The sequence below is a fragment of the Engystomops pustulosus genome, chromosome 3 (genome assembly GCF_040894005.1).
Source record: "Engystomops pustulosus chromosome 3, aEngPut4.maternal, whole genome shotgun sequence".
In the NCBI taxonomy this organism is placed as follows: domain Eukaryota; kingdom Metazoa; phylum Chordata; class Amphibia; order Anura; family Leptodactylidae; genus Engystomops; species Engystomops pustulosus.
Window position 1 is genome coordinate 236,320,291 of NC_092413.1, and position 17,330 is coordinate 236,337,620.

At 57.1% G+C, this 17,330-nt stretch overlaps 1 protein-coding gene across 1 annotated transcript; it reads right to left on the reverse strand.

The window, feature by feature from the left end:
* Positions 1-811: 811 nt before the first annotated feature.
* On the reverse strand, positions 812-11,706 carry GPN1 (GPN-loop GTPase 1). Its single transcript, XM_072144084.1, has 14 exons — positions 11,540-11,706; positions 11,367-11,460; positions 10,774-10,813; positions 3,311-3,377; positions 3,189-3,226; positions 3,045-3,123; positions 2,873-2,967; positions 2,619-2,664; positions 2,252-2,398; positions 2,097-2,179; positions 1,750-1,789; positions 1,587-1,677; positions 1,411-1,515; positions 812-1,002 (listed from the first exon to the last, which is right to left on the reverse strand). The coding sequence occupies exons 1-14, from the start codon at positions 11,669-11,671 to the stop codon at positions 917-919; spliced, it is 1,143 nt and encodes a 380-aa protein (XP_072000185.1). The 5' UTR covers positions 11,672-11,706; the 3' UTR covers positions 812-916.
* Positions 11,707-17,330: the final 5,624 nt, after the last annotated feature.

A 17,330-nucleotide genomic window follows, 5' to 3' on the forward strand; every position in this document is an offset into this window, starting at 1 on the left:
CGGTCTAAAGATCGGCGTCTGTCCCAGGCCATTGTCCCAGAACATTATGAAGGGTTCTGGAATGAAACTGGGCTGAAGAAAGCGCTGGCATTGCCGCCGTCCACAGACCTAGAAGGGACAAGGCTGATGGAAATGTAAGGAGATCTGTAGAAAAATGAATCTTATCTTAAGAATAGGAAATCCAGACAGACAGCTAGAAAAAGTTTCTGTAGGGCGGGAGTCGTATAGGATATGGCCGACCGCAGCCTCCGAGGATCCAGAAAACCCTTGAAACTTGAACTGAAAGTCCAACTAAGGATCTTCTAGGAGAAGCAAAGTCCAGGGTCACAGCTTTCAGTGTCCAAACGCTTCTCGAGATCGGTTTCCAGGTGTGGAAGAGGGAAAAGTCTTCTGCCCCATTGTGGACCACAGGTCAGAGGACTGAATGAAGAAGAAGCCGTATTTTTCCGGGGAGGGTTGGAAGTCCGGGATCTCGGGTCTTTTCCTTTCTTCTGGTACCTTGAGCTCTGAAAGGACTGGAAGGGTGTAATCTATCTCGATATAGGGGGGAAGCTTTCCTTCTATCTCCTGCTTTCTCCTACAAGTCATCTAGGACAGACCCACACACAGGGGGGGGAGAGATGAGCGGCGCCTCCATGTATGTGAGCAGTGATGGGGAGGGGGGTCCTCCGGGGGTCCGCTCAGTAATGAACATCACCCGCTCTTATAGAACAATTATTGCTGCAGACCATCACACCCTCCGCAGGATGGAGGCTCGAGGCCAGCAGGGGGCGCTGCTCTGGAGGCAATAATAATGAAACGAGACACAAAGTAACAAAACCAGATCTATAATATAATAAACAGGAAATTATACAAGAAAATATTACACTTCCCCCGTGAGGAGAGGGTCGTCCTCCATGCCGCAGGGGACGGCTCATCACTTCTGTACCTTCTCCCGATACTTGCTCTGTGTTTGTTGCAGGAAGTTCTGGAAGGCCGGCTCCTCCAGCCTCGACTCCGCCACTGCCAGGGAAACACCTCGGACGTCAGTGCTGTGGCCCCCAGTGACCTCTACCCCATCCCAGGGACTGTCCCCCTCCTCTGCCTAAACCCAGGATCCCATCCCTCATTGTCCTCAACCCAGTGACCCTCCACCCTCTCCGGTCATCAACTGCCTTAACCCAATGACCCTCTCACTCATCATCCTCCCACTCAACCTGAAACCAGGGACTTTCATACCCCCCTGTTGTCCTGTGCCTCAACCCGGGGACCCTCCCTCCTTGGTCGTCATCCTCCTCATCCCGGGGATCTTGCCCCTTTGTCCTCTGCCTCACTGTGGGGACCTTCCCCCTAATCACCCTAAGGACCAGCAGAGATTTAGTGATGGGGCACAGACCCCCCCCCCCCTTCCTCCTGCCCCTCTCATCACACCTGAGTGATCGATGTCATCCGTGTCACTGTCCTCCGCCTCATCATCCTCCATGTTCCCCCGAGTGAGGATCAGATCTGACGGCCCAGCAGCCGCTTCATCCAGACCTAATAGTATGAGAGTGAGACTGAGGCTCTGACAGACTGAAAACCCATAGTCACAAGAGCCATGTACTTACCTGCCGAGAGTCCTGGGTCCAGAGCCACAGAACCCAGGTCCCGATGCAGCCGATCCAACTGCTCCTGCTGCTCCCGCCGCTTCCCCTCCTCCTGTATCCCGGGATACGACTGGGTCAGTATCACCTCATACATGGAGCCCCCCCCAAGGGTGACATGACTTACCGCAGCCTGGCGCAGGCGCTCATACTCCGGCCGGTACTCCCTGCACAGGAGAACACAACAACTAATAATGTGGAGTATCGCTGTATGATTAGAGAGGATGCTTTTATGTTTATTAAATGCTGAACTATGGACACGATTTATCCCCAAGTAACCAAGCCCAGGTCCTGCCCCGCGTCTCACATCTGCCGGGCCGTGCATGACATCAGGTCTCCACAGAGCGGGATATTATACCGGACTTATGTCTTATGTGGGAGCTCACTAAGTGGATTTTATTAACCATTAATGAACCTGAGGTTGTGTAATGAGCGGCAGAACTTGATAATAACAAGTAACCGGCGCCTCCTCACCTCTCATACTCATCCGCTGCCTCAGAAACCTTCACAAAAAACTCATCCATCCCGGCCCCGGTCACCGCAGAGACCCCAACCACCTAGAAAGACAAGGCAGCGTGAGAGATGTGAGCAGCACGACCAGAACACCAACACCTCGGATCGGGCTTTACCCGCAGCGCGTTGTAGAACTCGTCCAGCACCAGGCTCATGGAGCGGGTCAGGTTACTAACGTACGACGTCTCCTGGTTCAGAGCATCCTGGAAACTCTCAAAGTCCTGCATCCACTCCACTGCAAAGCTGTGATCGATTATATCTGTCTGCGGGGAGATAGATTACTAATGCCTGGACAACACAGCAACATGACGATCAATTACTACTGCCTGCCCAGAGGTAACACCTGAGCCCTGCCTCCATTTACACCTATCTATTACTCCTGCCTGGAGGTAGGTAACAGCTGTTACCCCTGCCTGGAGGTAGGTAATAGCTGTTACCCCTGCCTGGACCACATGTATTAGTACTGTCTGGCTGAGGCTGTACCTTGTTCATGACGACAATGAAGGGCAGCTTGGTCTTGTACATGATGCTGGAAGAGAAAAAAAAGAAGTCAGCCGGGGAGGTCACACGGGGCGTGGGCAGGCGAGGTCTATGCCGGGGAGGTCACACGGTAGGGGGCAGGTGAGGGCTACGCTTGGGAGGTCACACGGGGGGCAGGCGAGGGCTACGCCGGGGAGGTCACAAGGAGGAGGGGGGTTTGGGCAGGCGAGGGCTACGCTCCTGTGAGCAGCACCTACCTGCAGGCGTACAGCATGTTGGACATGAAGGTGACGGGGTTGGTGCTGCGGGAGGTGTCCATCACATATACGACCACAGACGGGAAGGAGGCCGCCTGCAGGAGAAGACGCACGTTACACGCAGCCAGCGCCGTCGTGTTATCTCCAGGCTCCGCCCCTTACCGATACTCACCAGCGCCTCAGTGATGATGGACCCTGAGGCCGACCAGGTGAAGACCTCAATCTGTCCAGGTGTGTCTATGAGCACATACCTACAGGGGGAGGAGCATGTTAGTGTCCATGGTAACCCCTCAGCCCCACCCTATCAGGTACTTACCTACAGTTCTTCTGCCTCTTCTCTATGAACTTCACCACCTGCAGGGAAAGGGGGGGAGGTAAGTGAGGACAGAGGAGTAGGAGGGGCAAACACACCATCACATGACCCTGCTGAACACTTACCTGGTCAAAACGAGTAGCAAAGAGGTTAAGAGACGTGACAATACCGCCATTGGGTCCGAGGCCGTATCTGAGGAAAGGGTTAAGGAACAAGTACCCGGAATCTCACAGCCCCCTCCCCCGACGCCAGTGACACCACAGCCCCCCTCCCCCGACGCCAGCGATGTCATAGCCCCCCTCCCCCGACGCCAGCGATGTCATAGCCCCCCTCCCCCGACGCCAGCGATGTCATAGCCCCCCTCCCCCGACGCCAGCGATGTCATAGCCCCCCTCCCCCGACGCCAGTGACGTCACAGCCCAAAAAACACTCTACGCCCGGTGGATAACTAAGGACTGGTAACTCTGCACCGCTGATCAATATATTCTGTAAGATCTTCTAGGAGTGCGCCATCTATTATATATTATCTGTCAGCGTTCTGTGCATTTTCTGAACATGAAAGCAATATGTAGTGATTATTGTAATTATGAGCCCCGGCCAATCAATCGTCGTCGCAGAGCCCCGGCCAATCCATCGTCGTCGCAGAGCCCCGGCCAATCCATCGTCGTCGCAGAGCCCCGGCCAATCCATCGTCGTCGCAGAGCCCCGGCCAATCCATCGTCGTCGCAGAGCCCCGGCCAATCCATCGTCGTCGCAGAGCACCGGCCAATCCATCGTCGTCGCAGAGCACCGGCCAATCCATCGTCGTCGCAGAGCACCGGCCAATCCATCGTCGTCGCAGAGCACCGGGCAATCCATCGTCGTCGCAGAGCACCGGGCAATCCATCGTCGTCGCAGAGCACCGGGCAATCAATCGTCGTCAGAGCCCCGGCCAATCAATCGTCGTCGCAGAGCACCGGGCAATCAATCGTCGTCAGAGCCCCGGGCAATCGTCGCAGAGCCCCGGCCAATCAATCGTCGTCAGAGCCCCGGCCAATCAATCGTCGTCAGAGCCCCGGCCAATCAATCGTCGTCAGAGCCCCGGCCAATCAATCGTCGTCAGAGCCCCGGCCAATCAATCGTCGTCAGAGCCCCGGCCAATCAATCGTCGTCAGAGCCCCGGCCAATCAATCGTCGTCAGAGCCCCGGCCAATCAATCGTCGTCAGAGCCCCGGCCAATCAATCGTCGTCAGAGCCCCGGCCAATCAATCGTCGTCAGAGCCCCGGCCAATCAATCGTCGTCAGAGCCCCGGCCAATCAATCGTCGTCAGAGCCCCGGCCAATCAATCGTCGTCAGAGCCCCGGCCAATCAATCGTCGTCAGAGCCCCGGCCAATCAATCGTCGTCAGAGCCCCGGCCAATCAATCGTCGTCAGAGCCCCGGCCAATCAATCGTCGTCAGAGCCCCGGCCAATCAATCGTCGTCAGAGCCCCGGCCAATCAATCGTCGTCAGAGCCCCGGCCAATCAATCGTCGTCAGAGCCCCGGCCAATCAATCGTCGTCAGAGCCCCGGCCAATCAATCGTCGTCAGAGCCCCGGCCAATCAATCGTCGTCAGAGCCCCGGCCAATCAATCGTCGTCAGAGCCCCGGCCAATCAATCGTCGTCAGAGCCCCGGCCAATCAATCGTCGTCAGAGCCCCGGCCAATCAATCGTCGTCAGAGCCCCGGCCAATCAATCGTCGTCAGAGCCCCGGCCAATCAATCGTCGTCAGAGCCCCGGCCAATCAATCGTCGTCAGAGCCCCGGCCAATCAATCGTCGTCAGAGCCCCGGCCAATCAATCGTCGTCAGAGCCCCGGCCAATCAATCGTCGTCAGAGCCCCGGCCAATCAATCGTCGTCAGAGCCCCGGCCAATCAATCGTCGTCAGAGCCCCGGCCAATCAATCGTCGTCAGAGCCCCGGCCAATCAATCGTCGTCAGAGCCCCGGCCAATCAATCGTCGTCAGAGCCCCGGCCAATCAATCGTCGTCAGAGCCCCGGCCAATCAATCGTCGTCAGAGCCCCGGCCAATCAATCGTCGTCAGAGCCCCGGCCAATCAATCGTCGTCAGAGCCCCGGCCAATCAATCGTCGTCAGAGCCCCGGCCAATCAATCGTCGTCAGAGCCCCGGCCAATCAATCGTCGTCAGAGCCCCGGCCAATCAATCGTCGTCAGAGCCCCGGCCAATCAATCGTCGTCAGAGCCCCGGCCAATCAATCGTCGTCAGAGCCCCGGCCAATCAATCGTCGTCAGAGCCCCGGCCAATCAATCGTCGTCAGAGCCCCGGCCAATCAATCGTCGTCAGAGCCCCGGCCAATCAATCGTCGTCAGAGCCCCGGCCAATCAATCGTCGTCAGAGCCCCGGCCAATCAATCGTCGTCAGAGCCCCGGCCAATCAATCGTCGTCAGAGCCCCGGCCAATCAATCGTCGTCAGAGCCCCGGCCAATCAATCGTCGTCAGAGCCCCGGCCAATCAATCGTCGTCAGAGCCCCGGCCAATCGTCGTCAGAGCACCGGGCAATCGTCGCAGAGCACCGGGCAATGTACTTATGTGATGTGCATGGACTTGTCGTGGTCACACACATGGGTTGCTGTACACTTTAGCTGTTTATGTGTCGTGTGGAATTAAAGATTTGTATAAATAATTTTTGGCCTATAAACACTTTGCCTTTTCTTTGTTTAACCCCTTCAGGTCGCGGCCCCATTCTTCAGATCCTCCCTGTGTCACTATAAGTGGTTATCTCTCCGGACGCTGTGAGAGATCCGGGGATTGGGAGATTGTTTTCTCCTGACACTTTGTACTTCAAATTAGTTTAAAAATTTGGATGAAATCTTTTGTGTTTAGTTATGAAAAAAAACCTAAATTTGACAAAAATTCTTTATTTTGGAAGTTGTAAATTCTCTCCTTTTGCTGCAGATGTCACAGCCCCCGATAACTTCATGACTTACATTTCCCGGGTCTCTGATTTATGTTGGAAGGTTTATAAGATTCCACGTATTTTACTAGAATGTGATGAGGCTCAGAATTTGGGGCCATTTTTCACATTTTTTGTAAAATCACCAAAACCCGTATATATATGGACCTAAATAATAGCGAGACCCGTACATGACCCCATTATGGAAACTCCACCCCTCAATGTACCAAAAACCACTTTTAAGAAGTTTGTTAACCCTTTAGGTGTTTTATAGGGGTTAATACAATATGGAGGTGCGGTCTGCAAATTGTAATATTTTCTCACATTTCACTCATTTTGGGTGGAAAATTAAACATTTGTAATGAATTAAATGAAAAAAAGCTCCACAAAGTCTGATCCCCAATTCTCCCGAGTGCCGAACCCCCACGTGTGGTGGTGACTGCTGTATGGGTGCACGGCCGGGGACAGGACAGGGGGAGGAGCATAGAATGGGAGGAGCCATCCAGAGCCGATGCCCCATATGTGGTGGTGACTGCTGTATGGGCGCACGGCCGGGGACAGGAGGAGGAGCATAGAATGGGAGGAGCCATCCAGAGCCGATCCCCCATATGTGGTGGTGACTGCTGTATGGGCGCACGGCCGGGGACAGGGGGAGGAGCATAGAATGGGAGGAGCCATCCAGAGCCGATCCCCCATGTGTGGTGGTGACTGCTGTATGGGCGCACGGCCGGGGACAGGACAGGGGGAGGAGCATAGAATGGGAGGAGCCATCCAGAGCCGATCCCCCATGTGTGGTGGTGACTGCTGTATGGGGACAGAACAGGGGGAGGAGCATAGAAGGGAAGGAGGCGCCATCCAGATCAGATTTGCTGTCACATTGTACCGGCTATAATTATTTTTCTTTTCTTATTGTGGACCTATAGGGGCTTATTTCTTTTGCCACATGAGATGCACTTTTCCGGTACATAATTTTGGGGCATCTATAGCTAATTGGGGAGATTTTATTAACTCTTTGGTGGAGGAAATGAAAATCATCAATTTTTAGGAAAATGTTTATGTTTTTTTATTTTGGCTGTTTACCATACCATAAAAATAGTACATTATTGTTATTCTATGGGTCGCCGCGATTACGGAAATACTTCATTTATATAGATTTTTTTCTTCCCATTTTTACTGAATAAAAAGTAATTTGGCAAAATTGTTGTTCATTTCAGCATCGCCGTCTTTCATATGCAGAACTTTTCTATTTTTCGCCTCACAAATCTATTTAAGGGCTTATTTTTTGCGAGAAGGATTGTTCTTTTTAGTGTCTTATTTTAGAGTGCGGAACATTTTTAAATCACTTTTTAGAGCATTTTTTTTATAGGCTATTAATTAAAAATCTCTTTTGGAATTTTTTTTATTTATTTTAAGGAATTCACTTTGCGGATCTAATAAGGATTCTGTTTTATTATGCAGATTGTTACGGACGCAGCGATACCAAATATTTGGGGTTTTGTGTATTTTATTCAATTGTACTGAATATAAACTAATTTGGAGAAAATCTTGTTCATCTTTTCATATGCAGAACTTTTTATTTTTCAGCTCCAATCTGGTTCGGGGCTTATTTTTTGCGAGAAGAGTTGTTCTTTTTAGTGTCTTATTTTACAGCGCTAAACATTTTTTTAATCACTTTTTAGAGAATTTTTTAATAGATATTAATTAAAAATGATCTTTTTTCGGAACAGTTTTTGCGTGTTTTTCCCCTGCTGTTTACCGTGCAGGTCCAGTAATGATGCGGTTTTATTATACAGATTGTTACAAACGCAGCAATACCAAATATGTGGCTTTTTTGTGTTTTTGATACTTTATTAAGTGTTTTTATGGGAAAGTGACATTTTAGGGGCTTATATACACTCAGCGGCCACTTTATTAGGTCCACCATGCTAGTAACGGGTTGGACCCCCTTTTGCCTTCAGAACTGCCTCAATTCTTCGTGGCATAGATACAACAAGGTGCTGGAAGCTCCTCAGAGATTTTGGTCCATATTGACATGATGGTATCACACAGTTGCCGCAGATTTGTCGGCTGCACATCCATGATGCGAATCTCCCGTTCCACCACATCCCAAAGATGCTCTATTGGATTGAGATCTGGTGACTGTGGAGCCATTTGTGTCCAGTGACCTCATTGTCATGTTCAAGAAACCAGTCTGAGATGATTCCAGCTTTATGACCTGGCGCATTATCCTGCTGAAAGTAGCCATCAGATGTTACAGGGTACATTGTGCTCATAAAGGGATGGACATGGTCATGGGAAAATATTCCCCACACCATGACACCACCAGCACCAGCCTGACCCGCTGATACAAGGCAGGATGGATCCATGACACCACCACCACCAGCCTGACCCGCTGATACAAGGCAGGATGGATCCATGACACCACCACCACCAGCCTGAGCCGCTGATACAAGGCAGGATGGATCCATGACACCAGCACCACCAGCCTGAGCCGCTGATACAAGGCAGGATGGATCCATGACACCACCAGCACCAGCCTGAGCCGCTGATACAAGGCAGGATGGATCCATGACACCACCACCACCAGCCTGACCCGCTGATACAAGGCAGGATGGATCCATGACACCACCACCACCAGCCTGACCCGCTGATACAAGGCAGGATGGATCCATGACACCAGCACCACCAGCCTGAGCCGCTGATACAAGGCAGGATGGATCCATGACACCACCACCACCAGCCTGACCCGCTGATACAAGGCAGGATGGATCCATGACACCACCACCACCAGCCTGAGCCGCTGATACAAGGCAGGATGGATCCATGACACCACCACCACCAGCCTGAGCCGCTGATACAAGGCAGGATGGATCCATGACACCAGCACCACCAGCCTGAGCCGCTGATACAAGGCAGGATGGATCCATGACACCACCACCACCAGCCTGAGCCGCTGATACAAGGCAGGATGGATCCATGACACCAGCACCACCAGCCTGACCCGCTGATACAAGGCAGGATGGATCCATGACACCACCACCAGCCTGAGCCGCTGATACAAGGCAGGATGGATCCATGACACCACCACCACCAGCCTGAGCCGCTGATACAAGGCAGGATGGATCCATGACACCACCAGCACCAGCCTGAACCGCTGATACAAGGCAGGATGGATCCATGACACCAGCACCACCAGCCTGAGCCGCTGATACAAGGCAGGATGGATCCATGACACCACCAACACCAGCCTGAGCCGCTGATACAAGGCAGGATGGATCCATGACACCACCACCACCAGCCTGAGCCGCTGATACAAGGCAGGATGGATCCATGACACCACCACCACCAGCCTGACCCGCTGATACAAGGCAGGATGGATCCATGCTTTCATGTTGTTGTACCAAATTCTGACCCTACCATCCGAATGTCGCAGCAGAAATGGAGACTCATCAGACCAGGCAACGTTTTTCCAATCTTCTACTGTCCAATTTCGATGAGCTTGTACAAATTGTAGCCTCAGTTTTCTGTTCTTAGCTGAAAGGAGTGGCACCCGGTGTGGTCTTCTGCTGCTGTAGCCCATCTGCCTCAAAGTTGGATGTACTGTGCGTTCAGAGATGCTCTTCTGCCTACCTTGGTTGTAACGGGTGGCGATTTGAGTCACTGTTGCCTTTCTATCAGCTCGAACCAGTCTGCCCATTCTCCTCTGACCTCTGGCATCAACAAGGCATTTCCGCCCACAGAACTGCCGCTCACTGGATGTTTTTTCTTTTTCGGACCATTCTCTGTAAACCCTAGAGATGGTTGTGCGTGAAAATCCCAGTAGATCAGCAGTTTCTGAAATACTCAGACCAGCCCTTCTGGCACCAACAACCATGCCACGTTCACAGGCCACAAATCACCTTTCTTCCCCATACTGATGCTCGGGAGAACTGCAGGAGATTGTCTGGACCATGTCTACATGCCTAAATGCACTGCCGCCATGTGATTGGCTGATTAGAAATTAAGTGTTAACGAGCAGTTGGACAGGTGGACCTAATAAAGTGGCCGGTGAGTGTATATATATATGTATTATAATGTGTAGTGTTCAGTGTTTTTACTTATACTTGAACTAGCGATGCTCTGATGCTCTGGTTCTCTGGTTCAAGTCCAATACCCTACGATACTTCTTCATTGCTGAGCCGTGTACAATGTCCGGCGGTGCAGGCGCGTGCTCAGTTTGCAGTCAGACTTGGAAGGGATCTGACTGCCGGGGACATGGGGCAGCTCAGGGGCATTCGGAAGTCCTGGGAGCTGCCCAGAAGAGGATCGGATCCATAGCGAAAACACCCTTACACGCCACCGTCATGCTTGACCGCGGCGTGTAAGGAGTTAACACCCACAAACGTAGCCGGTTCCGATAGCGAGTGTTACAGCGTGGTGTGAGCTGTGATAGACAGCCGCTGCTTCTGGTCCGTGAGCCGGTACCAGAAGCGGAACGTTATAGTGCGTCCTGGTGCGCTAAGTATCTAGACCCGGGGACGTTGTAATGCGCCTAGGGGTTAATTAACCCGCCCTCGCCCCGACACGAGCGACGTCACAGCCCCCCCCCCCCAACACCAGTGACATCACAGCCTGCCCCTCCCCCAACGCCAGTGATGTCACAGGATGTGGATACTGCTTCATCACCTCCTTGTACTTCACTGTGTCCCGAATATCTACAAAGAGACAATGATTACATTACATATAGGGGCCCCGGGCACTATCCGGGAGGGGGCGGGGCCCCGGGCACTATCCGGGAGGGGGCGGGGCCCCGGGCACTATCCGGGAGGGGGCGGGGCCCCGGGCACTATCCGGGAGGGGGCGGGGCCCCGGGCACTATCCGGGAGGGGGCGGGGCCCCGGGCACTATCCGGGAGGGGGCGGGGCCCCGGGCACTATCCGGGAGGGGGCGGGGCCCCGGGCACTATCCGGGAGGGGGCGGGGCCCCGGGCACTATCCGGGAGGGGGCGGGGCCCCGGGCACTATCCGGGAGGGGGCGGGGCCCCGGGCACTATCCGGGAGGGGGCGGGGCCCCGGGCACTATCCGGGAGGGGGCGGGGCCCCGGGCACTATCCGGGAGGGGGCGGGGCCCCGGGCACTATCCGGGAGGGGGCGGGGCCCCGGGCACTATCCGGGAGGGGGCGGGGCCCCGGGCACTATCCGGGAGGGGGCGGGGCCCCGGGCACTATCCGGGAGGGGGGAGGGGCCGGGCATTATACGATGTTATTACCGATGTTGGCCGGGAATGGGATCTCGTGCACGGCGGGGTCCAGGTTCACCACATACGGGGGCTTCTTCTCTCCGTGCAGATGTGACGTCAGTCTCTGAGGGGAGAGGAGCACAGATCACACACAGCAGCGGCCGGGGGAGGGTCTGCTATCAGGGTGTCCGGGCCGCACTCACCTGCACCAGCGTCGTCTTCCCGGAGCCCGCCATCCCCAGCACGATCATACACACGGGAGCCGCTCCGCCCGCCGCCATGCTGCCTCCTCCAGCACCATAGAGCGGAGTACAGAGCGGCTGCACTGTCTCCATGGACACCGCCCGCCTGCCACCTCCTATTGGACGGAAAACCTCCGAGTCTCCGCCCTCCTATCAATAACTTTATTGAGCAGCACACAGCGAGTACAACGTGACAGGAGCGTCGGGAGTCACGTGAGCGCACCCCGGGAAACCGACCCACGTGACTAAGATTGGAAAAAAAAAAACACAGAAATAATGCAGGAGCCCAAGAGATGAGGAGGAGGAGGGTGCAGCTTCCGGTGCCCTCCCCCTAATCTCCCCCTCGTGTTCCCCCTCTGTCTGGGGTCTCCCCCCCCCCATGTTCCCCCCCTGTCTGGGGGTCTCCCACCCACATGTTCCCCCTCTGTCTGGGGTCTGGGGGGGTCTCTCTCTGCCCCTGTGTGTCTGGGGGGGTCTCTCTCTGCCCCTGTGTGTCTGGGGGGGATCTCTCTCTCCCCCTGTGTGTCTGGGGTCTGGGGGATCTCTCTCTCCCCCTGTGTGTCTGGGGGGGATCTCTCTCTCCCCCTGTGTGTCTGGGGGGTCTCTCTCTGCCCCTGTGTGTCTGGGGGGGATCTCTCTCTCCCCCTGTGTGTCTGGGGGGGGGGGGGGGGGTCTCTCTCTGCCCCTGTGTGTCTGGGGGGGGTCTCTCTCTCCCCCTGTGTGTCTGGGGGGTCTCTCTCTGCCCCTGTGTGTCTGGGGGGTCTCTCTCTGCCCCTGTGTGTCTGGGGGGGGATCTCTCTCTCCCCCTGTGTGTCTGGGGGGTCTCTCTCTCCCCCTGTGTGTCTGGGGGGGGGGGTCTCTCTCTGCCCCTGTGTGTCTGGGGGGTCTCTCTCTCCCCCTGTGTGTCTGGGGGGGATCTCTCTCTGCCCCTGTGTGTCTGGGGGGTCTCTCTCTGCCCCTGTGTGTCTGGGGGGGATCTCTCTCTGCCCCTGTGTGTCTGGGGGGGATCTCTCTCTCCCCCTGTGTGTCTGGGGGGGGGGTCTCTCTCTGCCCCTGTGTGTCTGGGGGGTCTCTCTCTGCCCCTGTGTGTCTGGGGGGGATCTCTCTCTGCCCCTGTGTGTCTGGGGGGGATCTCTCTCTCCCCCTGTGTGTCTGGGGGGTCTCTCTCTCCCCCTGTGTGTCTGGGGGGTCTCTCTCTGCCCCTGTGTGTCTGGGGGGGGGGGGTCTCTCTCCCCCTGTGTGTCTGGGGGGGATCTCTCTCTGCCCCTGTGTGTCTGGGGGGTCTCTCTCTGCCCCTGTGTGTCTGGGGGGTCTCTCTCTGCCCCTGTGTGTCTGGGGGGGATCTATCTCTCCCCCTGTGTGTCTGGGGGGGATCTCTCTCCCCCTGTGTGTCTGGGGGGTCTCTCTCTCTCCCCCTGTGTGTCTGGGGGGGGATCTCTCTCTCCCCCTGTGTGTCTGGGGGGGATCTCTCTCTCCCCCTGTGTGTCTGGGGGGGGATCTCTCTCTCCCCCTGTGTGTCTGGGGGGGATCTCTCTCTCCCCCTGTGTGTCTGGGGGGGATCTCTCTCTCCCCCTGTGTGTCTGGGGGGTCTCTCTCTGCCCCTGTGTGTCTGGGGGGGATCTCTCTCTCCCCCTGTGTGTCTGGGGGGTCTCTCTCTCCCCCTGTGTGTCTGGGGGGGTCTCTCTCTGCCCCTGTGTGTCTGGGGGGGGGGGGGTCTCTCTCCCCCTGTGTGTCTGGGGGGGATCTCTCTCTGCCCCTGTGTGTCTGGGGGGTCTCTCTCTGCCCCTGTGTGTCTGGGGGGTCTCTCTCTGCCCCTGTGTGTCTGGGGGGGATCTCTCTCTCCCCCTGTGTGTCTGGGGGGGATCTCTCTCCCCCCCTGTGTGTCTGGGGGGGATCTCTCTCCCCCCCTGTGTGTCTGGGGGGGGGGATCTCTCTCCCCCTGTGTGTCGGGGGGGGTCTCTCTCTCCCCCTGTGTGTCTGGGGGGGTCTCTCTCTCTCCCCCTGTGTGTCTGGGGGGGATCTCTCTCTCCCCCTGTGTGTCTGGGGGGATCTCTCTCTCCCCCTGTGTGTCTGGGGGGGATCTCTCTCTCCCCCTGTGTGTCTGGGGGGGATCTCTCTCTCCCCCTGTGTGTCTGGGGGGGATCTCTCTCTCCCCCTGTGTGTCTGGGGGGGATCTCTCTCTCCCCCTGTGTGTCTGGGGGGGATCTCTCTCTCCCCCTGTGTGTCTGGGGGGGATCTCTCTCTCTGCCCCTGTGTGTCTGGGGGGGGGGATCTCTCTCTCTGCCCCTGTGTGTCTGGGGGGGGGGGGGTCTCTCTCTGCCCCTGTGTGTCTGGGGGGGGGGGTCTCTCTCTGCCCCTGTGTGTCTGGGGGGGGGGGTCTCTCTCTGCCCCTGTGTGTCTGGGGGGGGGGGGTCTCTCTCTGCCCCTGTGTGTCTGGGGGGGGGGGGTCTCTCTCTGCCCCTGTGTGTCTGGGGGGGGGGGGTCTCTCTCTCCCCCTGTGTGTCTGGGGGGGGGTCTCTCTCTGCCCCTGTGTGTCTGGGGGGGGTCTCTCTCTGCCCCTGTGTGTCTGGGGGGGGGGTCTCTCTCTGCCCCTGTGTGTCTGGGGGGTCTCTCTCTGCCCCTGTGTGTCTGGGGGGGGTCTCTCTCTCTCCCCCTGTGTGTCTGGGGGGGGATCTCTCTCTCCCCCTGTGTGTCTGGGGGGGATCTCTCTCTCCCCCTGTGTGTCTGGGGGGGATCTCTCTCTCCCCCTGTGTGTCTGGGGGGTCTCTCTCTCCCCCTGTGTGTCTGGGGGGGTCTCTCTCTGCCCCTGTGTGTCTGGGGGGGGGGGGGTCTCTCTCCCCCTGTGTGTCTGGGGGGGATCTCTCTCTGCCCCTGTGTGTCTGGGGGGTCTCTCTCTGCCCCTGTGTGTCTGGGGGGTCTCTCTCTGCCCCTGTGTGTCTGGGGGGGATCTCTCTCTCCCCCTGTGTGTCTGGGGGGGATCTCTCTCCCCCCCTGTGTGTCTGGGGGGGATCTCTCTCCCCCCCTGTGTGTCTGGGGGGGGGTCTCTCTCTCCCCCTGTGTGTCTGGGGGGGTCTCTCTCTCCCCCTGTGTGTCTGGGGGGTCTCTCTCTCTCCCCCTGTGTGTCTGGGGGGGGATCTCTCTCTCCCCCTGTGTGTCTGGGGGGGATCTCTCTCTCCCCCTGTGTGTCTGGGGGGGATCTCTCTCTCCCCCTGTGTGTCTGGGGGGGATCTCTCTCTCCCCCTGTGTGTCTGGGGGGGATCTCTCTCTCCCCCTGTGTGTCTGGGGGGGATCTCTCTCTCCCCCTGTGTGTCTGGGGGGGATCTCTCTCTCCCCCTGTGTGTCTGGGGGGGATCTCTCTCTCCCCCTGTGTGTCTGGGGGGGATCTCTCTCTCCCCCTGTGTGTCTGGGGGGGATCTCTCTCTCCCCCTGTGTGTCTGGGGGGGATCTCTCTCTCCCCCTGTGTGTCTGGGGGGGATCTCTCTCTCCCCCTGTGTGTCTGGGGGGGATCTCTCTCTCCCCCTGTGTGTCTGGGGGGGATCTCTCTGCCCCTGTGTGTCTGGGGGTCTCTCTCCCCTGTGTCTGGGGGGGGTCTCTCTCTGCCCCTGTGTGTCTGGGGGGGGGGTCTCTCTCTGCCCCTGTGTGTCTGGGGGGGGTCTCTCTCTGCCCCTGTGTGTCTGGGGGGGGATCTCTCTCTCCCCCTGTGTGTCTGGGGGGGATCTCTCTGCCCCTGTGTGTCTGGGGGGGGGGGGGGGTCTCTCTCTGCCCCTGTGTGTCTGGGGGGGGGGGTCTCTCTCTGCCCCTGTGTGTCTGGGGGGGGGGGGGTCTCTCTCTGCCCCTGTGTGTCTGGGGGGGGGGGTCTCTCTCTGCCCCTGTGTGTCTGGGGGGGGGGGTCTCTCTCTGCCCCTGTGTGTCTGGGGGGGGGGGGGTCTCTCTCTCCCCCTGTGTGTCTTGGGGGGGGGTCTCTCTCTGCCCCTGTGTGTCTGGGGGGGGGGTCTCTCTCTGCCCCTCTGTGTCTGGGGGGTCTCTCTCTGCCCCTGTGTGTCTGGGGGGGGGTCTCTCTCTGCCCCTGTGTGTCTGGGGGGGGGTCTCTCTCTCCCCCTGTGTGTCTGGGGGGGGGTCTCTCTCTGCCCCTGTGTGTCTGGGGGGTCTCTCTCCCCCTGTGTGTCTGGGGGGTCTCTCTCCCCCTGTGTGTCTGGGGGGTCTCTCTCCCCCTGTGTGTCTGGGGGGTCTCTCTCCCCCTGTGTGTCTGGGGGGTCTCTCTGCCCCTGTGTGTCTGGGGGGTCTCTCTGCCCCTGTGTGTCTGGGGTCTGGGGGGTCTCTCTCTCCCCCTGTGTGTCTGGGGGGTCTCTCTCTGCCCCTGTGTGTCTGGGGGGGGGTTCTCTCTCTGCCCCTGTGTGTCTAGGGGGGGGTCTCTCTCCCCCTGTGTGTCTGGGGGGGATCTCTCTCTGCCCCTGTGTGTCTGGGGGGGGGGGTCTCTCTCTCCCCCTGTGTGTCTGGGGGGGGGGGTCTCTCTCTCCCCCTGTGTGTCTGGGGGGGGGTCTCTCTCTGCCCCTGTGTGTCTGGGGGGGGGGGTCTCTCTCTGCCCCTCTGTGTCTGGGGGGTCTCTCTCTGCCCCTGTGTGTCTGGGGGGGGGTCTCTCTCTGCCCCTGTGTGTCTGGGGGGGGGGTCTCTCTCTCCCCCTGTGTGTCTGGGGGGGGGTCTCTCTCTGCCCCTGTGTGTCTGGGGGGTCTCTCTCCCCCTGTGTGTCTGGGGGGTCTCTCTCCCCCTGTGTGTCTGGGGGGTCTCTCTCCCCCTGTGTGTCTGGGGGGTCTCTCTCCCCCTGTGTGTCTGGGGGGTCTCTCTGCCCCTGTGTGTCTGGGGTCTGGGGGGTCTCTCTCTCCCCCTGTGTGTCTGGGGGGTCTCTCTCCCCCTGTGTGTCTGGGGGGGATCTCTCTCCCCCCCTGTGTGTCTGGGGGGGGGGTCTCTCTCTGCCCCTGTGTGTCTGGGGGGTCTCTCTCTGCCCCTGTGTGTCTGGGGGGGGGTCTCTCTCTGCCCCTGTGTGTCTGGGGGGGGGGGTCTCTCTCTCCCCCTGTGTGTCTTGGGGGGGGGTCTCTCTCTGCCCCTGTGTGTCTGGGGGGGTCTCTCTCTGCCCCTGTGTGTCTGGGGGGGTCTCTCTCTGCCCCTGTGTGTCTGGGGATATTTTACGGCTGATCTCATTTTTCTGCCACACTTAAAACTGATAAATGTTGAGATTAAAGGGGTATTCTCGTCTCGTCTCGTCTGCGCATTCACATTCAGTTTCACTAATCTTCCATATATAAACATTTCTTCAATTGGATGTTATGAAAAAAAATGTTCCTGTGTGAAGATAATTTCTCATAAATGTAGTCATGTTGTCACTTAGAAACGAGATATCTTCCTCGGTTACGACCACGTCACACTCTGGCAGCGGTGGCCAGACATGAGCTATAGAGTCCACCTGGATTCAGCAATCATTACTACAGGACGGCTGTGGGACATACAGTAACTCCTGGACATTTCATATACAAAAACTTTTTATTTATTTGTGCAATCCCTTCTGCAGAGGTGGCCGTATCAGGGGAAGCTTTCTCGTTTCTAAGGGACAACATGACTATATTTATGAGAAATTATCTTCACACAGGAACATTTTTTTTAATACCATCTAATGGAAGAAATGTTTATATATGGCAGATTTATCAAACTGATTGTGAATACCCCTTTAATGTAACTGGATGATGATGACAGAACTGTC